The sequence below is a fragment of the Myotis lucifugus genome, unplaced genomic scaffold (genome assembly GCF_000147115.1).
Source record: "Myotis lucifugus unplaced genomic scaffold, Myoluc2.0 scaffold_276, whole genome shotgun sequence".
NCBI classification, from domain to species: Eukaryota; Metazoa; Chordata; class Mammalia; order Chiroptera; family Vespertilionidae; genus Myotis; species Myotis lucifugus.
In genome coordinates this window covers 1,569,810-1,591,017 of record NW_005871324.1, presented here as the reverse complement: position 1 = coordinate 1,591,017, position 21,208 = coordinate 1,569,810, and the positions used below count along the sequence as shown (strand labels likewise).

Genomic DNA, 21,208 nt, shown 5'->3' with positions numbered 1-21,208 from the left:
CAAGCTGATTGCTCCTGTTTGCGAGTGGGAGTTGTGGGGTGGGGGGCCAGGGGTCCAGAGGGATCTCAGCTCTCAGGCCCCTGGGTGGTTCCCACACACATTCTCCCAGACTCGCTGCGATCCCCTTGCTACATACAGAGAGGGGTGGGCTTGCTCCTGGGTGGTTGGCTAGGCCCTGAGCCCCAGCGTGGTGTCCTGGGCAGAGGGGCTCATCCAGGACAGGGTGCTCCCCTGAGTTGACCAGAGGTCCAAGCCGTCTGGGGGTTGGGATTGGAGGGACAGGGCCGGGGCTGGAGGCAGCTGTGGGTTTAGTGGCTACAGATCAACTCTACCTCATTACTCACCAGCTGTGCAGCCCGGTCTGAGCTTGTTGTCTCTTCCATACACAAGGCTGAGTGGGCCTGGGGAGGTGCCTCCACTTAGTGCCACCGGGGGCCCGAGGGACCCGGTGCTGGAGGCCATGCCTGGCTCTGCTGCAGGCTGGGGCCTCCATTCCCCAACACCTGCTTGGCCAGAGATGAAGGGTGGCCAGCTGCCCTGTTCTGGTTTCCCAGGTGACACAGCCTCCAGCTGGGGCTGAGCCCAGCCTGCAGCTGTCCAGGTGGGGCTGTGACAGGCTCCTGGCCTGGCCACTGGAGGAGCAGTGCTGGGAGCCCCTGGGCGCATGGGCAACATTGGCATCCAGTCAAGGGGAGCGCTGTGTGTTTGGTGCCAACACGGAGGGCGCCAGGGGAAGGAAAGAACAGCGCGGTGGTTGAAAAAACACAAAGTTGACCTCTTATATCGAAATATTTAGATCTTTAATTACCATTTTAGTATCTTTTAGTCATGATATCAATATATAAAATTGTTAAAAGTCAGCCCGTTTTAGTAAAGTTGCATTTCCTTCTTAAAAAGGAGAAGAGAAAAAGGAATCAGAAGTGCGATGTGTTGTTGGTCACAGTGCCAGCACTGAGGCATTGCTGCCACCTGGTGACTGCCAAGCTCGAGGACAGACTGTGAGTGCATAGCCCAAGTTTCCAGATGTTCCCAACTTTCCCCTTTGCTGGGTCAGGGCCTGTCCGTGTAAGAAACCCTACTGGCATGCTGGTGGGGTGAGTGAGCCGTGGGCACCACCTAACCCTGACTTGGTATTCGGAGATAACTTTCCAGACTGATGTCAGGGATTGTGCATGGTGAGCGGGTTGCTCTGGGTGGGTTGGTGTTTGACAGCCTGGAGCCATGTGCAGAGCCTCCAGTGTGTGGCACTGAGGACAGACCCCAGAACTGCAGAAGCAGGGTTGGCGGCGGCATGCCCATCGTGACCTTCCTAACCAGGCCTGGCGAGTGCCCCAGAGCCGGGGAGGCGGTTAAGGCCGTGCGGGGCTGTCCGGGCCCATGTAGACGGCCTTCTCCAGGCCATCCACGGCCTGGGAGTACTCCAGGAAGGAGGAGAAGTGTGTGCAGTCAAAGCGGCTGCTCCCACGCACGTGCGCCAGAAACTCCGGCGTTCCTGGGCAGATGACGTTGTCGGCCAGCAACACCGTCCCCTTGCGTAACAGGCCGCACTCCTGCAGGGGGCAAGACAGTTGGAGGGGGTGAAGGTCAGGGGTGCCCATCAAGTTTGCTCCAAACCAGCAGGACAGGTGCCCCTGACCAGGTGGAGGCTCCATATGCTGGCCTGACCGCTGGGTGACCACCCTCACCTCCTGGGGTCACAGAGTCCCTCTGCAGCCCTCCTCCCCAGCATGTCCCCTGCACGAAAGGGCTGTGCTGAGTGCAGGTCCCAACTCTAGCACATCAGCTCTGAGGATCTTTTCCTCTGTTCACGCCTGCATCCTTGGCCCCTGGAACTGTGTGCAGTACACAACAGGAGCTCGCTAAATGCTAGCAAGATGACGGGAGGTGATGATGGGGCGGGGATTCGGGTCACAGTGCTAAAGCCAGTGGGTCCCTCGTCACCCAGTGCCAAGAAAATGCAGCTTCTCCAGGTGGGAAAAATGCCTGGTGCCCCTGTGTGTGGCTCTTGGGGTGGTCCCTGGAGGTGCAAGCTGGCCTGACCAGGATGCCCCTGCAGTGCTAGGGGGGCAGGGGAGAGGCACATCTCCCCACCCACAAGCCTGCCCCTCAGGGATTCGCTTTGGACATCCCCAAGCCCCAGCATTGGACATGCCCCATTCCATCAGCCACCGGGCCCTGGGCAGCCAGCTGGCCTGCCGGGCCTCGCTCTGCAGAAGGAAGGAGGAGCAGCTGGACACAGCCTAGGTCAGGGGTGGGCAAACTTTTTGACTCGAGGGCCACAATGGGTTCTTAAACTGGACCGGAGGGCCGGAACAAAAGCATGGATGGAGTGTTTGTGTGAACTAATATAAATTCAAAGTAAACATCATTACATAAAAGGGTACGGTCTTTTTTTTTTTTTAGTTTTATTCATTTCAAACCAGCTGGTTCTGCAGAAGGAAGGAGGGGCAGCTGGACACAGCCTAGGTCCTCCAGCGCTCACAGCCCTCTGAGCTGAGGGAGGGGCTGCTTCGATTACAGGAAACAATAGAATGGGAAGCCCAAAGGGGGAATGTTTACCTTGGGGGACAGGTGGACTAGGGTAAGGGTTGCCTTGTCTCCTGGATTTGACTTTGGAAGCACAGAACTTTTTTACATAATCATAACAGTTTAAAAAATAAAAGCAATCCAAACACGGAAAACAAGTGACCCCAGGTGTGTCTGAAACTGCCCACAGGACCACACACGTGGGGCATCTCCAAGTGACTGAAAATCGGACTAAGGCTGCACCCCTCCAGGGCTGTGCCCTAGGGCGGAGTCTGACTGGGGTCCCAGCCCTCCTGGTGGTGGCTGCGGTTACCTCCAGCCTGTGGGCTGTGGGGGAAGCCGAGGGCCCTCCAGCCAGAGCTCCGGAAAACACGCAAGTGTGAGGTCACGAGGCTGGGGCGACCCACGAGACAGAATTTGAACAGAATGTATCATTATGAATCATAGAGTGTTTTCTCTTAAAAAAGAGAAGGAACAGAACTTTTAGCAACATTGCCTAAAAAGACCGAAAAAAGAGCACCCAGGAGGAGGCGCCCCTGGCCCAGGCCCCAGAAGGGCAGGAAGGGCACAAAGTGAGCTGGGAGCAGGGGCTCCAGCCTCGAAGGGTCCCGCTGAAGGACTCAGGGCACCACTGGCACTGAAAACCACCCCGTTAACCGGGAGAGGGGGAGCGGAAGGGAGGAAACTTGGCCACCTGTGGAGGTTGCTGGGGCCCAGCCAACCCTGAGAAAGCTGGTCATGAGGGGGAAGACACGGTGCCTGCACTGCCTCCTCCCAGACGCCAGCCTCCGACAGGACACAGACCCCTGGAGACTTCTGGCCAGAAGCTCAGAGGCTGAGCAAGCCGGTTGTGCCAGCTGCCTGGGAGGAAATGGTGTGAGCACAGGGTGCCAGGTGACTTAAACTGTGTCCACAGTTCACAGACCTTCAAGGGGTGGGTGTGGGCTGGGCTCAGTGACTGGCTTCTAACAAAGAGAAGGCAGAAGCCACAGGGCGTGGCTTCGCAGACGAGGTCACACTGGGCACCCAGCCCCTCCTCTGTCTGTCTGTCTGTCTGTCTCTTGCTCTCTCACCTCCGGCTTTGGGGGAAGCCACCTTAAGAGGCCCCGTGGAGACACCCAGGTGCCAAGTGGCTGAGGCCTCTTCAAAGTGGCCTCCAAAGCCCTGGCCAGGTAGCTCAGTTGGTTAGAGCATCGTCCTAATATACCAAAGTGGCCTCCAACTTTGAACAGGCACCCCTGGCCCCTTATTCCCAGCGGAGGGGAGGGGCAGCTGGCCCTGCCCCGCACCAGTCAGGGGCCTGCAGAGCCACAGGTGTGGGGCGGCAGACACGCTGGAAAAGTACAGCTGGTCCCATTCGTGGCTTCTCTTTTGAGAGAATTACCAGCCTTGAACGAGGAGCACTGAGAAAACCATCAGTCTCCTAGTTACTGAATGGCAGTATTTGCTGCTCTTCGGTAAATGCAGGCCCTGTATTTATCACCACACTCAGGCTGCTGAAATCCTCCCCACGCCCTGTGACACAGGCCCCGCTGGGCTGGCCACCTGGTTTCTGCCCTTAATACCTGATTTCCAGGCTCACGCCCCTCTGCCTGGTGGACCTCCCCAGGCTCAGGCATGCTCCCTTCAGCTGCCCTCTCCCCCCACCACCCCCACGTCTCCTCGTCATCTCCTCATTGTCCGCATGTCTTAGCCAACACAGGACCCGTCCAACTTCTAGTCCAGGGTCCCCTCCCTTCCCACCACCAGCACTCACTGCCTCCCTGAGGTTCAGGCATCTGCACCCCCTCCTCACAGCCACCCCTCCCCACTCTCTACATGCCCAACAGGGATCTTTCCTGGACACTAACCTCACCCTCATGTGCTAGGAGCTCTTGTGCCCCCGCCCATGTGGCATGTGAGGCCCTCCACACACAGCTCTGGCCCTCTGCCCCAAGTCGACCCATACCTGGAACATTCCGTGCCCTTTCACACCCACCAGAACCACTGGGTTCCAGGTGCTGCCCAGTCTTCAGCCGTGGCTCCTGTGCTCCCAGCCCCTGCACTGGGCAGAGTGTCCACCCCGTGGGGGAGCTGAGGTGGGTGAGCACGGGACAGATAACATGGGACAGCGCCAGGCTGGCCCTCGGGCAGGGAGGCTGGGGTGGTACAGAGTGCTTCTAAGGTGCTTCTAAGAGTCCTCTTGACCGCCCAGGAGGCCAGCGCAGTGGGCATCAATATTAAGCGCCAGTGTCAACTCATTACAGGCCCCAAGCTCCAGCCCCCTGACAAGGCAGCCCACTGGTCACCACTTTGTGTGGGCTGAGCAGCTGGCACTGAGGGCTGGGACAGTCTGGCGGTGGAGGCATGGGGGGTGCAAAGCAAGGAGCCCCAGGAAGAAGGGCAGGAGACACTGAGTTCCCTGACCAGCACCGTCCAGCTGGGAGAGCCAGCACGGCCGCCAGGCTGCTTCCCTCCTGCCTCCTCTGCCCTGTGCCCTTTGGATCAGACCATCTGGTCCATGAGCTCCCCACCTGCTGCCCTGGCACAGGCTGCCAGAACCCTTTCCTGGTCTCTGTCCTGCCCCAGGCCTCCTGCAGTCCTCTGAGCTCCCCAACCCTCGGCGGCCAGTAGGAGCCACCTGTGGCCCCCAGGCCCCCCCTTGGCAGGGCTTCGCTGGAGCACTTGGCTCTTCAGAGGCTGAGGCCCACCAGGCAGTAGCCCGTGCCGGCAGCCAGCGCATCCCGACCGGGCGGCGGCACAGCTCACCTCCAGGAGGAGCGTGTCCGGCAGGTACCGGTCCTTCCAGTGGTCCAGGAAGACCATATCCAGCGTGTCCACGTCATATTTCTTCTTCAGCTGGGGGATGACGTCCTGGGATGCCCCCAGGATCACGGTTACCTGCAACAGCGCTCCATCAGTGCCTGTGCCCACGGGGGTCAAAGAGCCCGCCCCACCTGGACTCCCAGGCAAGCCCACCGACAGTTTCTCTGCGGTTCTGGGGACACAAGTCTCCACTCTGCCCCTCCCTCTGCGGAGGTTTCCTGCTCTGAGGAATGGGCAGTAAGGCGCCCTCACGGAGCTGCCGGAGGCCCGGGAAACCTGGCCCAGGAGGCCCTGAGGCCTGGCTGCAGCGGGATAAATGTGGTCTGGAACCATGCAGGGCAGGCCCCAGGCCTCCCCCTCCCATCCACCCACACCTGGCCCGCCAGTGTCCACATCTGTCACCGGGGGAGGTGTCGCACCCTGTCCTGCAGGCCGGCGAAGTCCAGCATCTGCTGGGTGATGGCAGCGTAGTCAGGATTGAGCTCGATGGTGAGCAGGCGGGCGTCGGGTGCCAGCAGGCGGCCCATCCGAACGGCCGAGTAGCCGCAGTAAGCCCCCAGCTCCAGCAACACGGAGGGGCGCTGCTCCCGCACCACTGCGTCCACGATCTGGCCTTCAGGGGTGGACAGGGGTGAGTGCAGGCAGGAGAAACCCACTCCCAGTCCTGGTCGGTTCCTTCTGACCAAGCGACAGGCTCTCCCAGTGCCTGGCCCCAGCCCCCCCCCGCAAGGCCCCATCCCACTGTACAGACCCCCCAAGCTCCCATGGTACCTTAGGCCTCTGCCTTTCCACACACTGGCCCTTCTCTTTCCATGTTCCCTGGCTGACTGTACTGGCCCTAACCCAGAGCTGCCCTCTGTGGAAACCTCCCCGGCCCCCGCCCCCCCACCACCAGGGGCCTCGCTCAGGGCCTTCCTAGCTCCCTGGAGCCAGACAGTAGCTGTCACATTTGTCCTCAGGGCTGGACTTCAGGGCGTGCAACACAGCACACTCCTGTGCCCCACGCTGGAGTCAAAGGTCAGGAGGCAGCCAGTGCCTGGGCTGGGCAGAGTCCAAGGAGCTCTGTGCACCCTCATGCCTGGCAGGGATACCCAGGAACCCACTGAGGGATGGCAAGTGAATACAAGGCCTGCATGGAGCCACTGCTGTCCCCTCTAATACTGACTGTTGGTCTGTGGCAAGGAGAGGACCCCACACAGTGGCCTCCTGAGTGGTTTATCAAATGTCCCTCCCTCTCCACGGGGACAGTGATGTGGGTGTTAGGGTCTCTGCACAGCCTTGACCCCTGGCTGGACAGACGGCTGGGGCCCCCAGGGCTCCAGATGAGCACCCACCCCAACACGCAGAAATGGGGTGATAGTAGGCCCCTCCTGTATGGGCTGTGCTGCCTGGCCTGGGGTCCCCCTTCCTATATTCACTACCTGCTGGCCAGGCCACCCACCTTTCTTGTCGCCCACGTTCATGGCCCACTCCTTCTGTGAGCAGTAGGTGTCGATGGCCTCCAGCACGCTCTCCGGGTCCCCGGCCACCGCATGCTGCAGCACGTGGCGCAGGATGCGCTGCTCCTTGCTGTCACCCATGAGCAGGCTGTAGATGGGCTGCAAGACGAACTCGTTCCAGCAGATGAAAAGCAAGCCACTGCGTCGCAGGAAGAACAGCAGCCCCAGCAGTGACAGGCACAATAAGAAGGCCACCAACAGCAGGGGCGGAGTCTCCAGCATCTGACACAGGGCAGGGGTGGGTCGGGGAGGAGGAGAAAGAAGGAGGAGGGAGTCAAGGGGAGGTGGCCAGCTTCAGTGCTTTGTGGCCGGCCAGGCAGTCCTGAAGCCAGCTGGGGGCTCGAGTTCCCCCAGGTTAGTGCAGACCCGCCCTCCTGGCTCTCCCACTTTGTTGGTGCTACTGTTGTAGGCAGTTAGACATGAGCAGAACAAGGGACAATCGATTGTAGGGTGGGGCCTCGCCCCCAGGGTGACCTTTTGTCCCCTAGCAGACCCTGGTCATGAGGTTTGGACCCCCGGACCTTTCCTCCCTAGAGCTAACATCCAGGCCTCAGTTGTATTTCAGCTCCAGGCCCAGAGAAGCAACAGAACCAGCCATGCCTGACCTCACGACCAGCTGCAGGGAATAATGACGCCCTGCCCTGATGCCGGCCAATCCATCAGTGGAGACCACTGAGTGGACACCCTGGAAAGCTACTGAATATTCTATTAAGACAGTGGTTCTCAACCTTGGCTGCACATGAGAATCACCTGGAATCTTTTTAAAATCCTGATTTCTGGGCCTCATCCTCCGGAAATTCTGTTTCTTTGTTACTAATGTTGTGGCCCCACCCCATAACAAAGAAACAGAATTTCCGGAGGATGAGGCCCAGAAATCAGGATTTTAAAAAGATTCCCAGGTGATTCTCATGTGCAGCCTGTTAGGTTAGGTGGCTCAGGAGGCGGCGCAAGAAATAGAGAGTCCAGTGAATCAGAAAAGAAAGGAAAGGAAAAGGTTTATTTCTGCGTCCCCGGGAGACCCACGTACCCCCAAAGACAGGACACGTGGATTCACGCCAACATGGAGGGAGGCGCTTTTTTTATTCTGCGGTTGGGTGAGGGGCGGGGACATGAGCTGAGGTATTCAGTTGAGGAAGCTTCAGCTGCAGGGGGGTCAGCAAGGTATTCAGGAATGAGTCAGTATCTGTGTGGGGGTATGTGGATTCAGGGAGAAGAAGCCGGTATTTGTGTCTGGCACGTTGATCTGTGAGAAATTCCAGGGGGAGGCCATTGTCTCATCACATGTCTGCATGTGTCCGATCCTGGGCTCTCTCCGACCTAACACAGCCAAGGTTGAGAACCACTGTATTAAGATCTTCTCCTGGGATCTCCCCTAAAATTGCAGCCCTTAAAACCCTTAGGATGGAGGACACAGTGAGCTCTCCCTCCCAGGAGTAACCCTGTTCCCTCCTCCCCCACTCCCTGCCCCAGGCACTTTCCCATTAGCTCCTCACTCCCAAGCTCCAAGGGCCCTTCCTTTATCTCCATAACTCGCTTCCTAAGCCCATTTCTTCTAGGAATGACTTCTACCCCTGTGATTTGCCAAACAAATGTTCTCTTACACTTGGGGTCTTGCTCTGAATTCTTTCCTAGCCAGAACCCAAGTACTGAGGTTGCTGAACCCAGGTTTGGTCTGACCCCACCGGTCTAACACCAGCTGCCGTTCCTGCCTTCCCACTGCCCGCCTACAACACTACCATTGTCCCCCTTGTGCTGGTGGGGGCCCAAGGTTCAAGAGGTCAACCAAGTGCCCCAGTGCCAGGGGAGCATAGGCCCAATCCCACTGCAAAGTGCTTCCGGCTAAGGCCGAATCCTCAGGCAGACTGCTCAGGTGTGTGTCTGACAGTCCTGCCTGAGGGCCTACTGGTCACAGTCCTCCTCTCTGGGCACTTTCCCAGACAGCCTGGGACCAGCCACTGCCCTAAGGGGGGCACAGCTGGCACAGGGGAGGTCCTGTTCTGCCCACTCAGAATAGTCTGGGATCTCAGGTAGTTCTTTGAGTTTCCAAATAAGGACATAGGCAGTCCTCAGGCCAGGCACAGGGGGCAAGTCTATCTCCTTTTTTTTTTTTTTTCCTTTTGAAGATTTTTTTATTAAGAAAAAGGGAAAGAGAGAGCGAGAGAAACATTGATGTGAGAGTGAAACATCAATAGGCTGCCTCCTGCATGTCTCCTGCCATGGACTGAGCCAGCAACCCAGGCATGTGGCCTGACCAGGAATCGAACTGGCAATCTTTCGGTGCATGGGACGCCCAACCAACTGAGCCACACAGGCCAGGGCTCGAGGCTATCTCTGGACAAGGAAGGCCAGCCCTGCCACCTGCACCCCAGCGAGATGTGCCAGCTGTATCCGCTGCTACAAGTGCCTGATGGCCTGCCCTGGCTTGCCACCCCTCAGGTAAGTAGGTCAGGAGCCAGCCACACAGAGCTGGGCCAGGGCCCCTGGAGACAGGGCAAGGCTGGGTTAGCCCCGAGATTTCAAAGTGTTCAGGGTGCGTGCTCGGATTTCAGGCTGGAGACCTTACAACGTTAAAGGACGAAAGAAAGAGGATTATGGGAAGCTTCCACCAGGGGGTGGTCACTCACAGGAAAGGCCCTTGGAATCCTGGCTCCCACTCGGAAAGGCACACCCCGGCGAGCAGGCAGGCTGAGGGTCTGGGAGGGGAGACCCCCTCAAGAACAGCTGACGGCTCCAAACCCCAGCGCCCTGGACCACGAGGAAGAGGGGGCTGCGGGACAGCGGAGAATGAACGTGACAGCCGAGACTCCGCCCGGGGCAGTGCGGACACCAGGTCTCTAGGTTCTCTCAGGCCACGTGGCCTATTTACACAAGGCTGAGCGGACACGTGCTCAGCAGGTCCAAGTCTGCGCAACCAATGGGCCCGAATCCTCGCTCCACACCCCTGCTCCCAGCACCACCCCGACCTTCAGGGCAGATTTCCCAGCACAACCCCCACTGGGGATCCACACGCAACCTGGGCACGTGCCCTTGACTGGAATCGAACCCGGGACCCTTCAGTCCGCAGGTTGATGCTCTATCCACTGAGCCAAACCGGCCAGGGCTGGGGAGTTCTTTTGCCTTGAGATAATCACCAATGGAAACTGTAACTTGAAAATGGCCAGGGTCCAGCTATCTGGGCCCACCCTGGAAGCCAGACTGGCTCTCTACCTTCCCTCCTCGGGGGAAAGAGCACGGAAGGCTTCAGAGAGGCAGGGACAGCCCAGGAGAGAAGGGACAGTCCCTCTGGTCCTCGCCGGCCCGCCGGGTTATGAGGGCACGTGCACCCGTGCCGTATGAAAAGCAGGAGAAATGAATGAACCACTCTGCTCCAGGCCTATTTCCCAGGAGAGCGATTTTCAATTTAGAAGTGACATATAAGACCAAGGGCTAGTTACAAAGAGCACCTACCCATCAGGGAGAAGAAGATGAGTTAAGGCAGCAAATACGAAGCTCACAGGAGGAGGCCAGGAGCCCCGAGCGGACACGGGAAACAGGAGCAGGTCTTGGCAGCAGATTGGGGTGACCCTGGGCCTCACAGCCTGACAGACTGTGAATCAGGCTGGTTTCTGTGGAAGTTCCCAGGCCCCATGGGACAGGACACACCGCGCAGGTGAGGGGATCACATAGGGAGAGGGCGTGGTGGGTAAGGACAGTGTCTCTCTTCTAGGGCTCAGAGGCCAGGAAACAATGGTGGGGGCCTGCGCCACCTGAATGCCCAGGACTGTTCACCGAGCTCCTGTCTGCATGCTTAGTACTTCCCAGCCACACCTGTGCTGCTTTATTTATTGTGACTATTATGACTAGTGTGTTTGGGTGGTGAGATACTGGGCCATTTTGTTTTATTCTCTGTATTTAAAAAACCCTAGGAAATGTTAGAAATATCTGAGTTAAGAAGGAATATTCTGCTTAAATAGTGAATCACTTGGCAAACTCTGGGATCATAAACTATACATTTCAATCCCCTTAATACTCGAATTGTGTAAGAATCTGGCTTTTAAATCTCTATCTCCAGGTCTGTCTGTCCATAACTCTGCAGAAGGATGCAGAGAGGGGCCCCACCTGTGGGGTGGCCTGTAGCCCCTCCCCTTTCCTGTAAGGAGCGGGTGGCATGCCTGACAGGCAGGGCAGCTCTAAACAGGGCAGAAGTGGCCCCGCTGTGCAGGGGCTGTCATGCTTCCTCATCGCCCGTCATGCCCACCTCCCACTGGCTCTTCCAGGGTCCCCTTGGGCCAGGGGCATGGGGCTCAGGGAGACACTTGAGGTACTATCCCCCTCCCCCATGCAGTGCCTAGGGGAATGGGCTTCATGCTCACCTCACCGGGTCCTCCAGCAACCCTAGAGGGACTCGTTGCCGCCGGCCACCGGCTGAGCACTGGTGACTGGCCACACTGCCTCCCAATGGGTACTTCCTCTTCTAACACCGAAACCCCAGTAGCCTTCCCTGATTGCAGGGCCACCCTGTTTCTAAACCTTCCTGCTCTGCGTTGCCCAGCAGCCCTGGACGAGGCCACACCCACTCAGCCCTGGGAGAGAACAGTCCAGGTCCACCCAGAGCTTTGCAGAACAAAAGGGCGGAAGTGTGAAACAGAGTCATGCCATCTATAATAAAAGTGTAATATGCTAATTAGACCGGACTTCCTTCTGGACGAAGCCTGGACTTCGAGGGCAGCCTGGGTCCCAGGTGCCAGAGGGGAAGCTGGTGCCGGCAGCCAGGGGCAAGGAGGCCTACTCTTGCACGAATTTCGTGCATCGGGCCTCTAGTTAAAAATAAAATCTCACAGACACCACAGGGGAAGCCATCCAGAGCTCGAAGATGTTCTGACCTGGGATTTTGCCCCGTGAGCCCTTTGTGGGGAAATTACTAGGAAACACGGGAGCTCCTCTTGTTTTGGGTCCGGGACCTGAGTGCCTGCTGCTCTGCCCTTGGAAAGAGCTGGAGGTGAGGGCAGTCTGCTCCCGGGAGACAGCTCAGCATTATTCACAATAGCCAAAGCACAGAAACAACCCAAGTGTCCGTCAATCGATGAGTGAGTGGAAAATAAAATGTGGTCTATCCAAACAATGGAATATTATTTAGTTACTAAAATGAATGAAATACTGACAGACGCTACTCCATAGATGAGCCTTGATGACATTATGTGCCCAGCCAGAGTGGCACAGTTGGTTGGAGTGTTGTCCCGTACACCACACAAGGTTTTGGCTTCAGTCCTGGGTCAGGGCACATACAGAAGGGAACCAATCTCTCTCTCTCTCTCTCTCTCTCTCTCTCTCTCTCTCTCTCCCCTCCCCTCCCTCTCTCTCAGCATAAACGCAGGTGAGGATTTTTTAAAAAAAAGACATTATGCTAAGTGAAATAAGTCAGACACAAAAGGACAAATATTGTCTGATTCCACTTATATGACAAAGAATAGGCAAATCCATAGAGACAGAAAGTAGAATAGCGGTTGCCAGGGGCTGGAGGGAGGTGGAATTACTGCTGAATGGGTAGAGTTTCTTTTTGTTTTTTGTTGTTGTTGTTAATCCTCACCCAAGGATATTTTTCCATTTATTTTATTTTATTTTTTTTTAGAGAGAGTGGGAGGGGAAGAGACACACAGAGAGAAAGAATCAATGTGAGAGAGACACACTGATTGGTTGCCTCCCACATGAACCCCAACCAGGGTTGGGGATCGAGTCTGCAACCGAAGGATGTGCCCTTTGACTGGAATCGAACCTGGGACCCTTCAGTCCACAGGCCGACGCTCTATCCACTGAGCCAAACCCGCCAGGGCCAGAGTTTCTTTTTGGAATGCTGAGAAAGTTCTGGAAATAGTGGCAATAGTTATACAACAATGCCACTGAGTTATACACTTAGAAATGCTAAAATGGTAAGTCTTAGGTTACGTATATTTTACTGCAGTAAAAAGAAAACAGTGGAAAACCAGTAACGCAAGCAGTCCTGCCTCTGGCACTCCCTGTCCCAAAAAGAGAAGGGACATGCCATTCTCTTAGGAAGCAGGATTTAGAAGAGCAGCCAAGCTCCCCTCTCCCTGGGGGACCCAGACACTCAGGAATGCCTCTCTGCCGCCCGCTGCCTGCCCACGATCCAGACTCCCGCAGGCCTGCATGCACCTAGCGGGGCACCTGCCTCCAGGGTGCAGCTCATCTCCCCTCTTGGAGGCAGCAGAAGGGGTCTTCCGGTCCCAGCAGAATCTGCCCCCCGCCCCCCGCCCCCCTCCCCACATGCTTCCTTTCAACGTGCCCAGTATGTGCATCCAGCGTACATGTCAGACAACACAGACATGGTGAGGGGCAGGCCAGGCCCTTTCCCAAAACCACAATAGCACGCACCCCCCAATAAACTTTCCTTATATAAACCCATTCTCCCTGCAACACCTCAGAGGCAGGGAGCAGGCAGATGGGTCACTGACACCCAGAGCCATCAACCCCTGGACATTTAACTCCGTAATCCTTTGTGACAAAAGTGTTTTGCCACATCCAGCTTGACGCAGTTAAACTTCACCAATGTCCAGGCTCCCCGCCCCCCCCCCACAACATCTGCATGTGGGGTGCTCCACTCGCCCTACAGGCATGCCCCTCTTGGCCCACGGGCTCCTGAGGCTGGAGTTGGGGGTACTTTGTGCTTGGTAGCCAGACAGTTTATCATTTTGTCAGCTGCTCAGTATTCATTTTCACACTTAGCACATCCTAGATGACACTCACCTTTCCATCAAGGACATGGAAACATTTTTCATAAATATATTGCACATAAGCACCAGTGGATGTTACTGAGACTCTTAAAAATTCTTTAAAAGGATGAACTGCCCAGCCAGCATGGCTCAGTGGTTGAGCGTCGACCTATGCACCAGTAGGTCACGGTTTGACTCCTGGTCAGGGCATCTGCCAGGTTGCGGGCTCAATCCCCAGTTTGGGGCATGTAGGAGGCAGCCAACCAATGATTCTCTCTCATCATCGATGTTTTTCTTTCTCTCTCCCTTCCCCTTCCTCTCTGAAATAATAATAATAATAAAAGATGAACTAACTATATGACCCGGTTCCTAGGCTCATTTAAAAAACCTGTAAAAGATCACTAGAAATGCCTTCGGCCCCTTTGCAAAGATCCCGCATTGCCGACACCTCCTCCGTCTCTGCCTCCCACTCGTTCTGGACGCCTGTGGGAGGGGCAGGATGTCACTTATTCCTTTGGCTGCAGGAGTGACAGAAGGAAGGTCCGACCTCAGAATATAAGGGACAATCTGGGGGCAAAAGCGGGTGGGCTGGCCAGGATGCTGTGGTGGGGACAGGATATGCCTGCCAGGGAGGGATGGTTGGCCATCCGCCCCGCAGGCCAGCCTGTATGTCAGAGCCCAAGAGCCTGCTCTGCTGGGGAACTGGGAGCAAGCTTTCTGGCAACTCTCGGGCACCGTGAGCAAAACCCCAGCAGGTGTCTGGTTGAGCCCTGTCCCCTTATGGAAACTGAATGTGACTCCTCCTTTCACGCCCTCCGGCACCCAGAGAGATGTCCTATCTCCTCTGCTGTTCATTTTGGCACCTTGTGGTGATTTCGACTCCTGACAAATGTTGGTTAAAGTGTGTGGTGAGGACAGGTTTTGGTTCTGATTCTGAGTATACGCTCCAAAGCTGGGTGAGAAGCCAGATTTCCTCTGGAAGGTTCCTCGGGGCTGGAGGAAATCCCTCCTGGCTCCTGGGGAGGCCTCTTGGTCTCTAGTTGATCCTGCTCCCTCCATGGCTGCTTTTCAGCTACTGTACCCCCTTCTTGCTCCCTGGCTGACTACATCCATCTCGGTGCTAATTCTGCCCGCTCCCTTTCTGGTTGGCATGACTTTACTAAGGCTAATTTGGAACTTCAATGGCTTCCTTGGGAAACTGCAGGTCTCTGCAAAGGGCTCCTGTAAGACCGCTCCTTCCATCACCTCTGCTCCTCCTTCCTCCTGTGCCAGCGCTGACCCTTTCTCCAGAAACCTTGCCTCCTCTGGGCTTCATGTTGTCACTTCACGCCCTGTCATTACTAAGGACAGCCCAGTCTTCTCACTGTCAAAAGAGCCAAGGTTATTTCACAGTTGTTTGCTCTTATATTTACTTTTGAAGTCTTTTGTTGTCACTCTGGTTAACTAGATAACTAAGTATTGTTTCACAATACTTATTGTTTCACAATGACCTTGGCTATTTACAAAAAGAGCCAAGGTTATTTTACAGCTGTTTGCTCTTATATTTACTTTTGAAGTCTTTTATTGTCACTTCGGTTAACTAGATAACTAAGTATTGTTTCACATTGACCTGGGATCCTATTTAGAAAAAGGTGCAAACCTTTTGACATTTTTGGACAACTTTCCCTTTCTAAAATCAAATTCTAAATGAAGTCTTCTTGATCTCGAACTGACTGTGGGATGTTACAGAGGGTCCCTGGAAGATCTCAAAGGATTTGTTCTTTCCCTTATAAAGAGAGATGTTAAATTAATTAGGTTTATTTGGCAGGCGTTTTCTTTTTCTTTCTTTTTAAAAAAATATATTTTATTGATTTTTTACAGAGAGAAAGGGAGAGAGATAGAGAGTTAGAAACATCGATGAGAGAGAAACATCGATCAGCTGCCTCCTGCACACCTCCTACTGGGGATGTGCCCGCAACCAAGGTACAAGCCCTTGACCGGAATCGAACCTGGGACCTTTCAGTCTGCAGGCCAACGCTCTATCTACTGAGCCAAACCGGCTAGGGCTTTCCCTTCCTCACTTCAAAAATCAATAAAATATTCTTTTTTTTAAAAAAAGAAAAAAGAATCTGTCCTCTTTGTGACAGGACATAATTAAAAACATTGGTTATATTACCAAGGAATATCATTTGAAAAGGATGTATAGAATCAGATATGACCAGACAGACAGTTTTAAGGAACTATGGTCGACTTTATGGAGCCAGTGCCTCACAAAGCCCTCTTGAGAAAACGGTCTGGTACCTGGCTTAACAGGGTTCCCAGCCGAAACCGGTTTGGCTCAGTGGATAGAGCGTCGGCCTGCGGACTGAAAGGTCCCAGGTTTGATTCCGGTCAAGGGCATGTACCTGGGTTGTGGGCACATCCCTAGTGGGAGATGTGCAGGAGGCAGCTGATCGATGTTTCTCTCTCATCGATGTTTCTAACTCTCTATCTCTCTCCCTTCCTCTCTGTAAAAAATCAATAAAATATATTTAAAAAAACAAAAACAAACAAACAAAAAAAACAGGGTTCCCAGTCTTCTGGTGAGCAAGGGAGGTCACTTCCTGGCTGGCCCAGGGACCATAGGGTATTTTGGAGACCTTGAGAACTCACACAAATCCCTAGGGGAAGTGTGATGGTAAGTTTTTGGCTTGGCTTCCTATCCTTGAGAGGCTTTTAAAAGTCTAATCTGAGTCCTAGCTGGTTTGGATCAGTGGATAGAGTGTTGCCCTGCGGACTGGAGGGTCCCGGGTTCGATTCCAGTCAAGGGCACATACTCGGGTTGCGGGCTCGATCCCCAGTAGGGGGTGTGCAGGAGGCAGCCGATCGATGATTCTCTCTCATCATGGATGTTTCTATCTCTATCTCTCTCTCCCTTCCTCTCTGAAATCGATAAAAATATATTTTAAAAAAAATCTAATCTGAGACTCCCATAAAAAGTTCCACAAAGGCCTATGTGGTCAATTACCATCCTTGGTGCACTTGTGGGTGAAAAAGTGGTCCAGGACTAAACCTGACAGGCTCAAGGGAGGCCTGTATGGCGGGCCTTGCAGACTCAGAGACCAAAAGTCGCCACGCAGGATGGTCTGAACACAAACAGTCCTAACTAAAAGTGAGTCCTGGCGGGCAGTCAAGGCCCGTAGCTGCCTTGACAAAGGTCAGTCTTTATCTTGAGCCAGCCTGTCTACTTTGGTTTTGCTTTTTGCCTTTAAGGTAACATACCTTTGAAATATCAGAGTAATCTTCTTTTTCAGACCCCTCCGGGCACCAGAGCACCAGACCACAGAAGCCCTCATTGTTATCTTGTTTCCCACACGCCATCGCTATGTGCTGTCAATGTTAATTATGACTGTGCTGTAACCACTCATGTAAAGGAAATATGTGTCTCTCCGGTTCACTTTTTAAAAAATAGTTTATTGATTTTTCGAGAGAGAGAGAGAGAGAGAGAGAGAGAAGAGAGAGGGAGAGAAACATCAATGTGAGAGTGCAACATCAATAGGCTGCCTCCTGCACGTCCCCTACCGGGGATTGAGCCAGCAACCTGGGCATGTGCCCTTGACCAGGAATCCAACCTCCCGGTGCACGGGACGACCCCCAACCTACTGAGTCACTCTGGCCAGGGCTCCGGTTTACTTTATATCTAATCCCTGAGATTTCCCGCACCCCTGTTTTGCTTCCTCTGCCCCCTTAGTCTATCACTAATGGGTTTCATGTAACCCTCCTTACATCTCTTCCTTTTATTCTAACGTACAAATTGAGCTACCCAACTGCCCTTCTCGGGAGCATTTTCTCAAGCCGTTGAGAGTTGCTTCCGGGCAACTGGCAGTTTGGCTCAAGTAAACTCATAAAAATTCTCTACAGGTTTGGACGTTTCTTATATAAATAAATTGGGCCAAATTTAATGAGACCAGAATTATTTTAAACAAGAATAATTACTCTGGTTATCTTTTTTTTTTTTTTTAAACTCTGGTTATCTTTGATCAAAAAGGAAGAAGTGACTGTAGAGATAAATTTCTCAAAGGAGAAAAATAACACACCCTGAAGACACCATTCCTGTTCACTGTCTTCGAGATTTTATCATCTACAGAGGAAGGAGATGGGATCCTGCCATCTTACACATATTGTCAGCCCTTACCAAATCATTTTTCGTTTCCTTCAATATCTGGCTCCAATTCTCCAAACTGATGTTTCCATTTTACTCTCTCTTCCTGACTCAGCATCTAAAACTTGACTGCCCAGACCCTTACTGGGACTCAGGTTGTGTTGCAGCTGCCCCTTTTCCTTCAGGATCTGAAAGAGCCCCACAACTTGAAATAAATTTCAAAGCCAGGCCAGTGTGGCTCAGTAGTCAAGGCTGACTCATGAACCAGGAGGTCCTGATTCGATTCCGGGTCAGGACACACGCCCCGGTTGTGGGCTCAATCCCCAAGCGTGCTGGAGGCAGGCGATCAATGGTTCTCTCTCATCATTGATGTTTCTCTCTCTCTTTCTCCCTTCTTCTCTCTGAAATCAATAAAAATACATTAAAAATTTTTTTCGAAGAACTCATCACCACAACAAATCATGTACGGGCAGCCCCTGTATTGGAGTGGCTGTTGCATGGGCCACTCGGAAAGTCCCTGGGAACTCCTGCATCTTCCAGGCTCTGCTCCAGGACATAACCTTGCCTGTGACACTCATGTCTAGGAGGCCATCACCACAAACTTTCAAACTACACACCGGAAATCCATTGGGTTGCGACCGCCATCCTCACTCCACCACCTACAGACCCTTAGAGCTCAAATCTAAACTTTTCTCAACTGTCTGCCCGCAGGACTCACAAACTGGGTTTACAGTCAGTTCCTCTGCTTTGCTTCCTGTTTCCATAACAATGTTCCTCACGCCCTGGCCTGGTGTGGCTCAGTTGGTTGAGCATCATCCCATGTACCAGAAGGTCGCCAGTTCAATTCCCCACCAGGTCGTAGGCTCAGTCTCCAGGACGGGGTGTGCAGGAGGCAGCTGATACATGTTTCTTGCAATGATGTTTCTCTCCCTTTCTCGCCCTCTCCCTTCCTCTTTCTCTAAAATAAATAAAAACATGTTTTTTCATGCCTCATAGCTTGCACCATCCAGCAAATATCTTCTATTACCAAGTGCCAACAGATGGTTCAGCTGTTCCTTAATGAACAAAAGATGACCAAACAGGCAATGGTCATGGACTTTGTTTAATTCTTCTTTCCTTCGACGAGAACAGGACTTGATAAGGACTCTCTCCTTGACCAAACCCTACCTGGCTCCTCTGAGCCTTCGTCTCAACTAGGCCTCGACCTTGGCCTATACAGATTTGAACAAATACTAACATAGTTTCTAACAGCTCAAGGCTGCATCCATCCATCCCCAGGATGACCCCATCCCTCCCTTAAGGTGCCTGCCTGTTCCAGACAATAACCGAGGACACACCTGTCTCCCCGCCTCTGTGTGTGTGGGGGTGGTGGGGGGTGAGGGTGGGGAGGAACTTAACTTCCACAAGTGCCACTTAGCAAGCTAGGAAGCCAGGACAAGCAGCAGCGGGAAACTGAGACGGCTAGTGCAACTGCCGTTTGCAGCCATCTAGAAAATCTAGATGCCAAGCAGTTTCTAGACACCTAGCAAATCCTATCTCCCCTAAACCAAGGGCACTTAGGAGCCAATGGTTTGCACTTCTTCCCAACCAGAGGGAAAATAGCTTAAATACCTTACTTGGGGAGACAGCAGAAATCCAATTAGTGCCATTTGCCCACCACACCCAAGGATAGATGAGGTTAAGACAGCGGTTCTCAACCTGTGGGTCGCGACCCCTTTGGGGGTCGAACGACCCTTTCACAGGGGTCGCCTAAGACCATCGGAAAACACGTATATAATTACATATTGTTTTTGTGATTCATCACTATGCTTTAATTATGTTCAATTTGTAACAATGAAAATACATCCTGCATATCAGATATTTACATGACTATGCATAACAGGAGCAAAATTACAGATATGAAGTAGCAGCGAAAATAATTTTATGGTTGGGGGTCACCACAACAGGAAGAACTGTATTAAAGGGTCACGGCATTAGGAAGATTGAGAACCACTGGGTTAAGAGCATAAATCTCCTTTTGGTACATCAGCATAAAGCGGATGAATATTCTATTGCGACCCTCTCCTAAGACCTCCCCTAAATGCCCAGACTTTAAATCCCCTGAGAAGGCAGGTCCCAGCGGGTGTTTGCACACCTAAGCCTTCGTCCCTTCTTCCCCTCCTTTCTCCACAGGGATGCATCTCCTAAACTCTAAGTGACCCCACAAGGCTTACAACCAGGGCAACAATGGTTAGTGGCAATTCGTCCCGGCAAACCTCCTAAACCTGACCCCAAGGCCCCCTTTTCTCTGACCTCTTAGTGAGCCCAGGCTCGTCTCCCCAGCCCTTTCTTGCTTCACTGTCCCCAACTTTAACCAGCGTCCTCTAAAATTCATCTGGACTCGTCACATTTTTCCTGCACAAAGTCAAAAACCCACACACTACCTACCGACTGGCCTGAGGTGGACCCGACAAGGGCCAGGTCCCCTTTCCAGTAAGCGTCACGTGGACCAACCCCCCATTCTGCTTTTCGTAATTTTTCACTTTCCCGACTCTCTCAAGCCCCCACCCCCTGATATCCCCCCCCCATTTTATTCCCCCTTTTAAAAATACCCAGTTTTGCCCAACCCGTGTGGCTCAGTGGTTGAGTGTTGAATTAGGAACCAGGTGGTCAAAGCTGGGTTCCCCAGTGTGGGGCGTGCAGGAGGCAGCCGATCATTGATTCTCTCTCATCATTGACGTTTCTATCTCTTTCTCCCTTTCCCTTCCTCTCTAAAATCAATAAAAATATATATATATAAAACACATCCAGGTCCTCTGAGTATATCAAGCGCTTTCCCCTGCTCTCAGCATTTACTGAATAAAATCCGTCCTCACCGCTTGAGCTAGTGTCTGGCTGTGTTCATCTGTGACACGGCCCCCCTCACAGGACTTGCCCCTCTGAGCCCCCCATAGCACTCAGGGCAGCTCAGTCCCAGCAAAGGACACAGACGTCCCTGGCTGGAAACCCCAAAAGTTAGCAGGTCAGGCCTGGGGCGACTTCCCTTTTCTCTACATTCTCAAGGGGTGGCGTGAGTCTTGGTTGGGCTACTGTCATGGCCTCCCTGGTGGGGCAGCCGGTTCCTGTGAAGGGAACGGCCTGGGGTACCCCAAGGCCTCTAAGAGAGAGCCTGCGGGGGACACCCCGAACCCCTCTGGGCCTGGGCCCTCACTATCCCGCTCCCGAGGTTCCGATCCAGCTCCGAGGCCGAGGGTGGCCCTTTCCGGGTGAGTCAGGACCTGACTCTGCAATCAGTCACCAGGGCAGCGCCCCCCCCCGCCCCCCCTGGAGTCTGGATCCCCCCAGAAGTCTGGATCCCCCCGGGAAGTGGGACCCCCCCAGTCTGGACCCCTGTCCCCAAGTCAGATCTTGCCCCGCAGCACAGCGCTCCCCTCCCTCGGTGAAGTCTGGTTCCCCTCCCCCAACGCCTGCCCAGAGCCCCCCGCCCCCCAAGATCGGACCCCTTCATCCGGGTCCGAACCCCCCACCCCTCCAACCGAATCCCCAACTCCGGTCCAGAGACCCCCCGGCCC

The 21,208-nt window shown here is 54.0% G+C and overlaps 1 protein-coding gene across 1 annotated transcript; it reads right to left on the bottom strand.

Annotated features, from left to right (window-relative positions):
* Nucleotides 1-781: 781 nt before the first annotated feature.
* COMT (catechol-O-methyltransferase) lies at nucleotides 782-14,418 on the bottom strand. The gene is made up of 5 exons (XM_023763222.1): nucleotides 14,401-14,418; nucleotides 6,773-7,052; nucleotides 5,751-5,944; nucleotides 5,275-5,406; nucleotides 782-1,550 (listed from the first exon to the last, which is right to left on the bottom strand). The coding sequence occupies exons 2-5, from the start codon at nucleotides 7,050-7,052 to the stop codon at nucleotides 1,350-1,352; spliced, it is 807 nt and encodes a 268-aa protein (XP_023618990.1). The 5' UTR covers nucleotides 14,401-14,418; the 3' UTR covers nucleotides 782-1,349.
* Nucleotides 14,419-21,208: the final 6,790 nt, after the last annotated feature.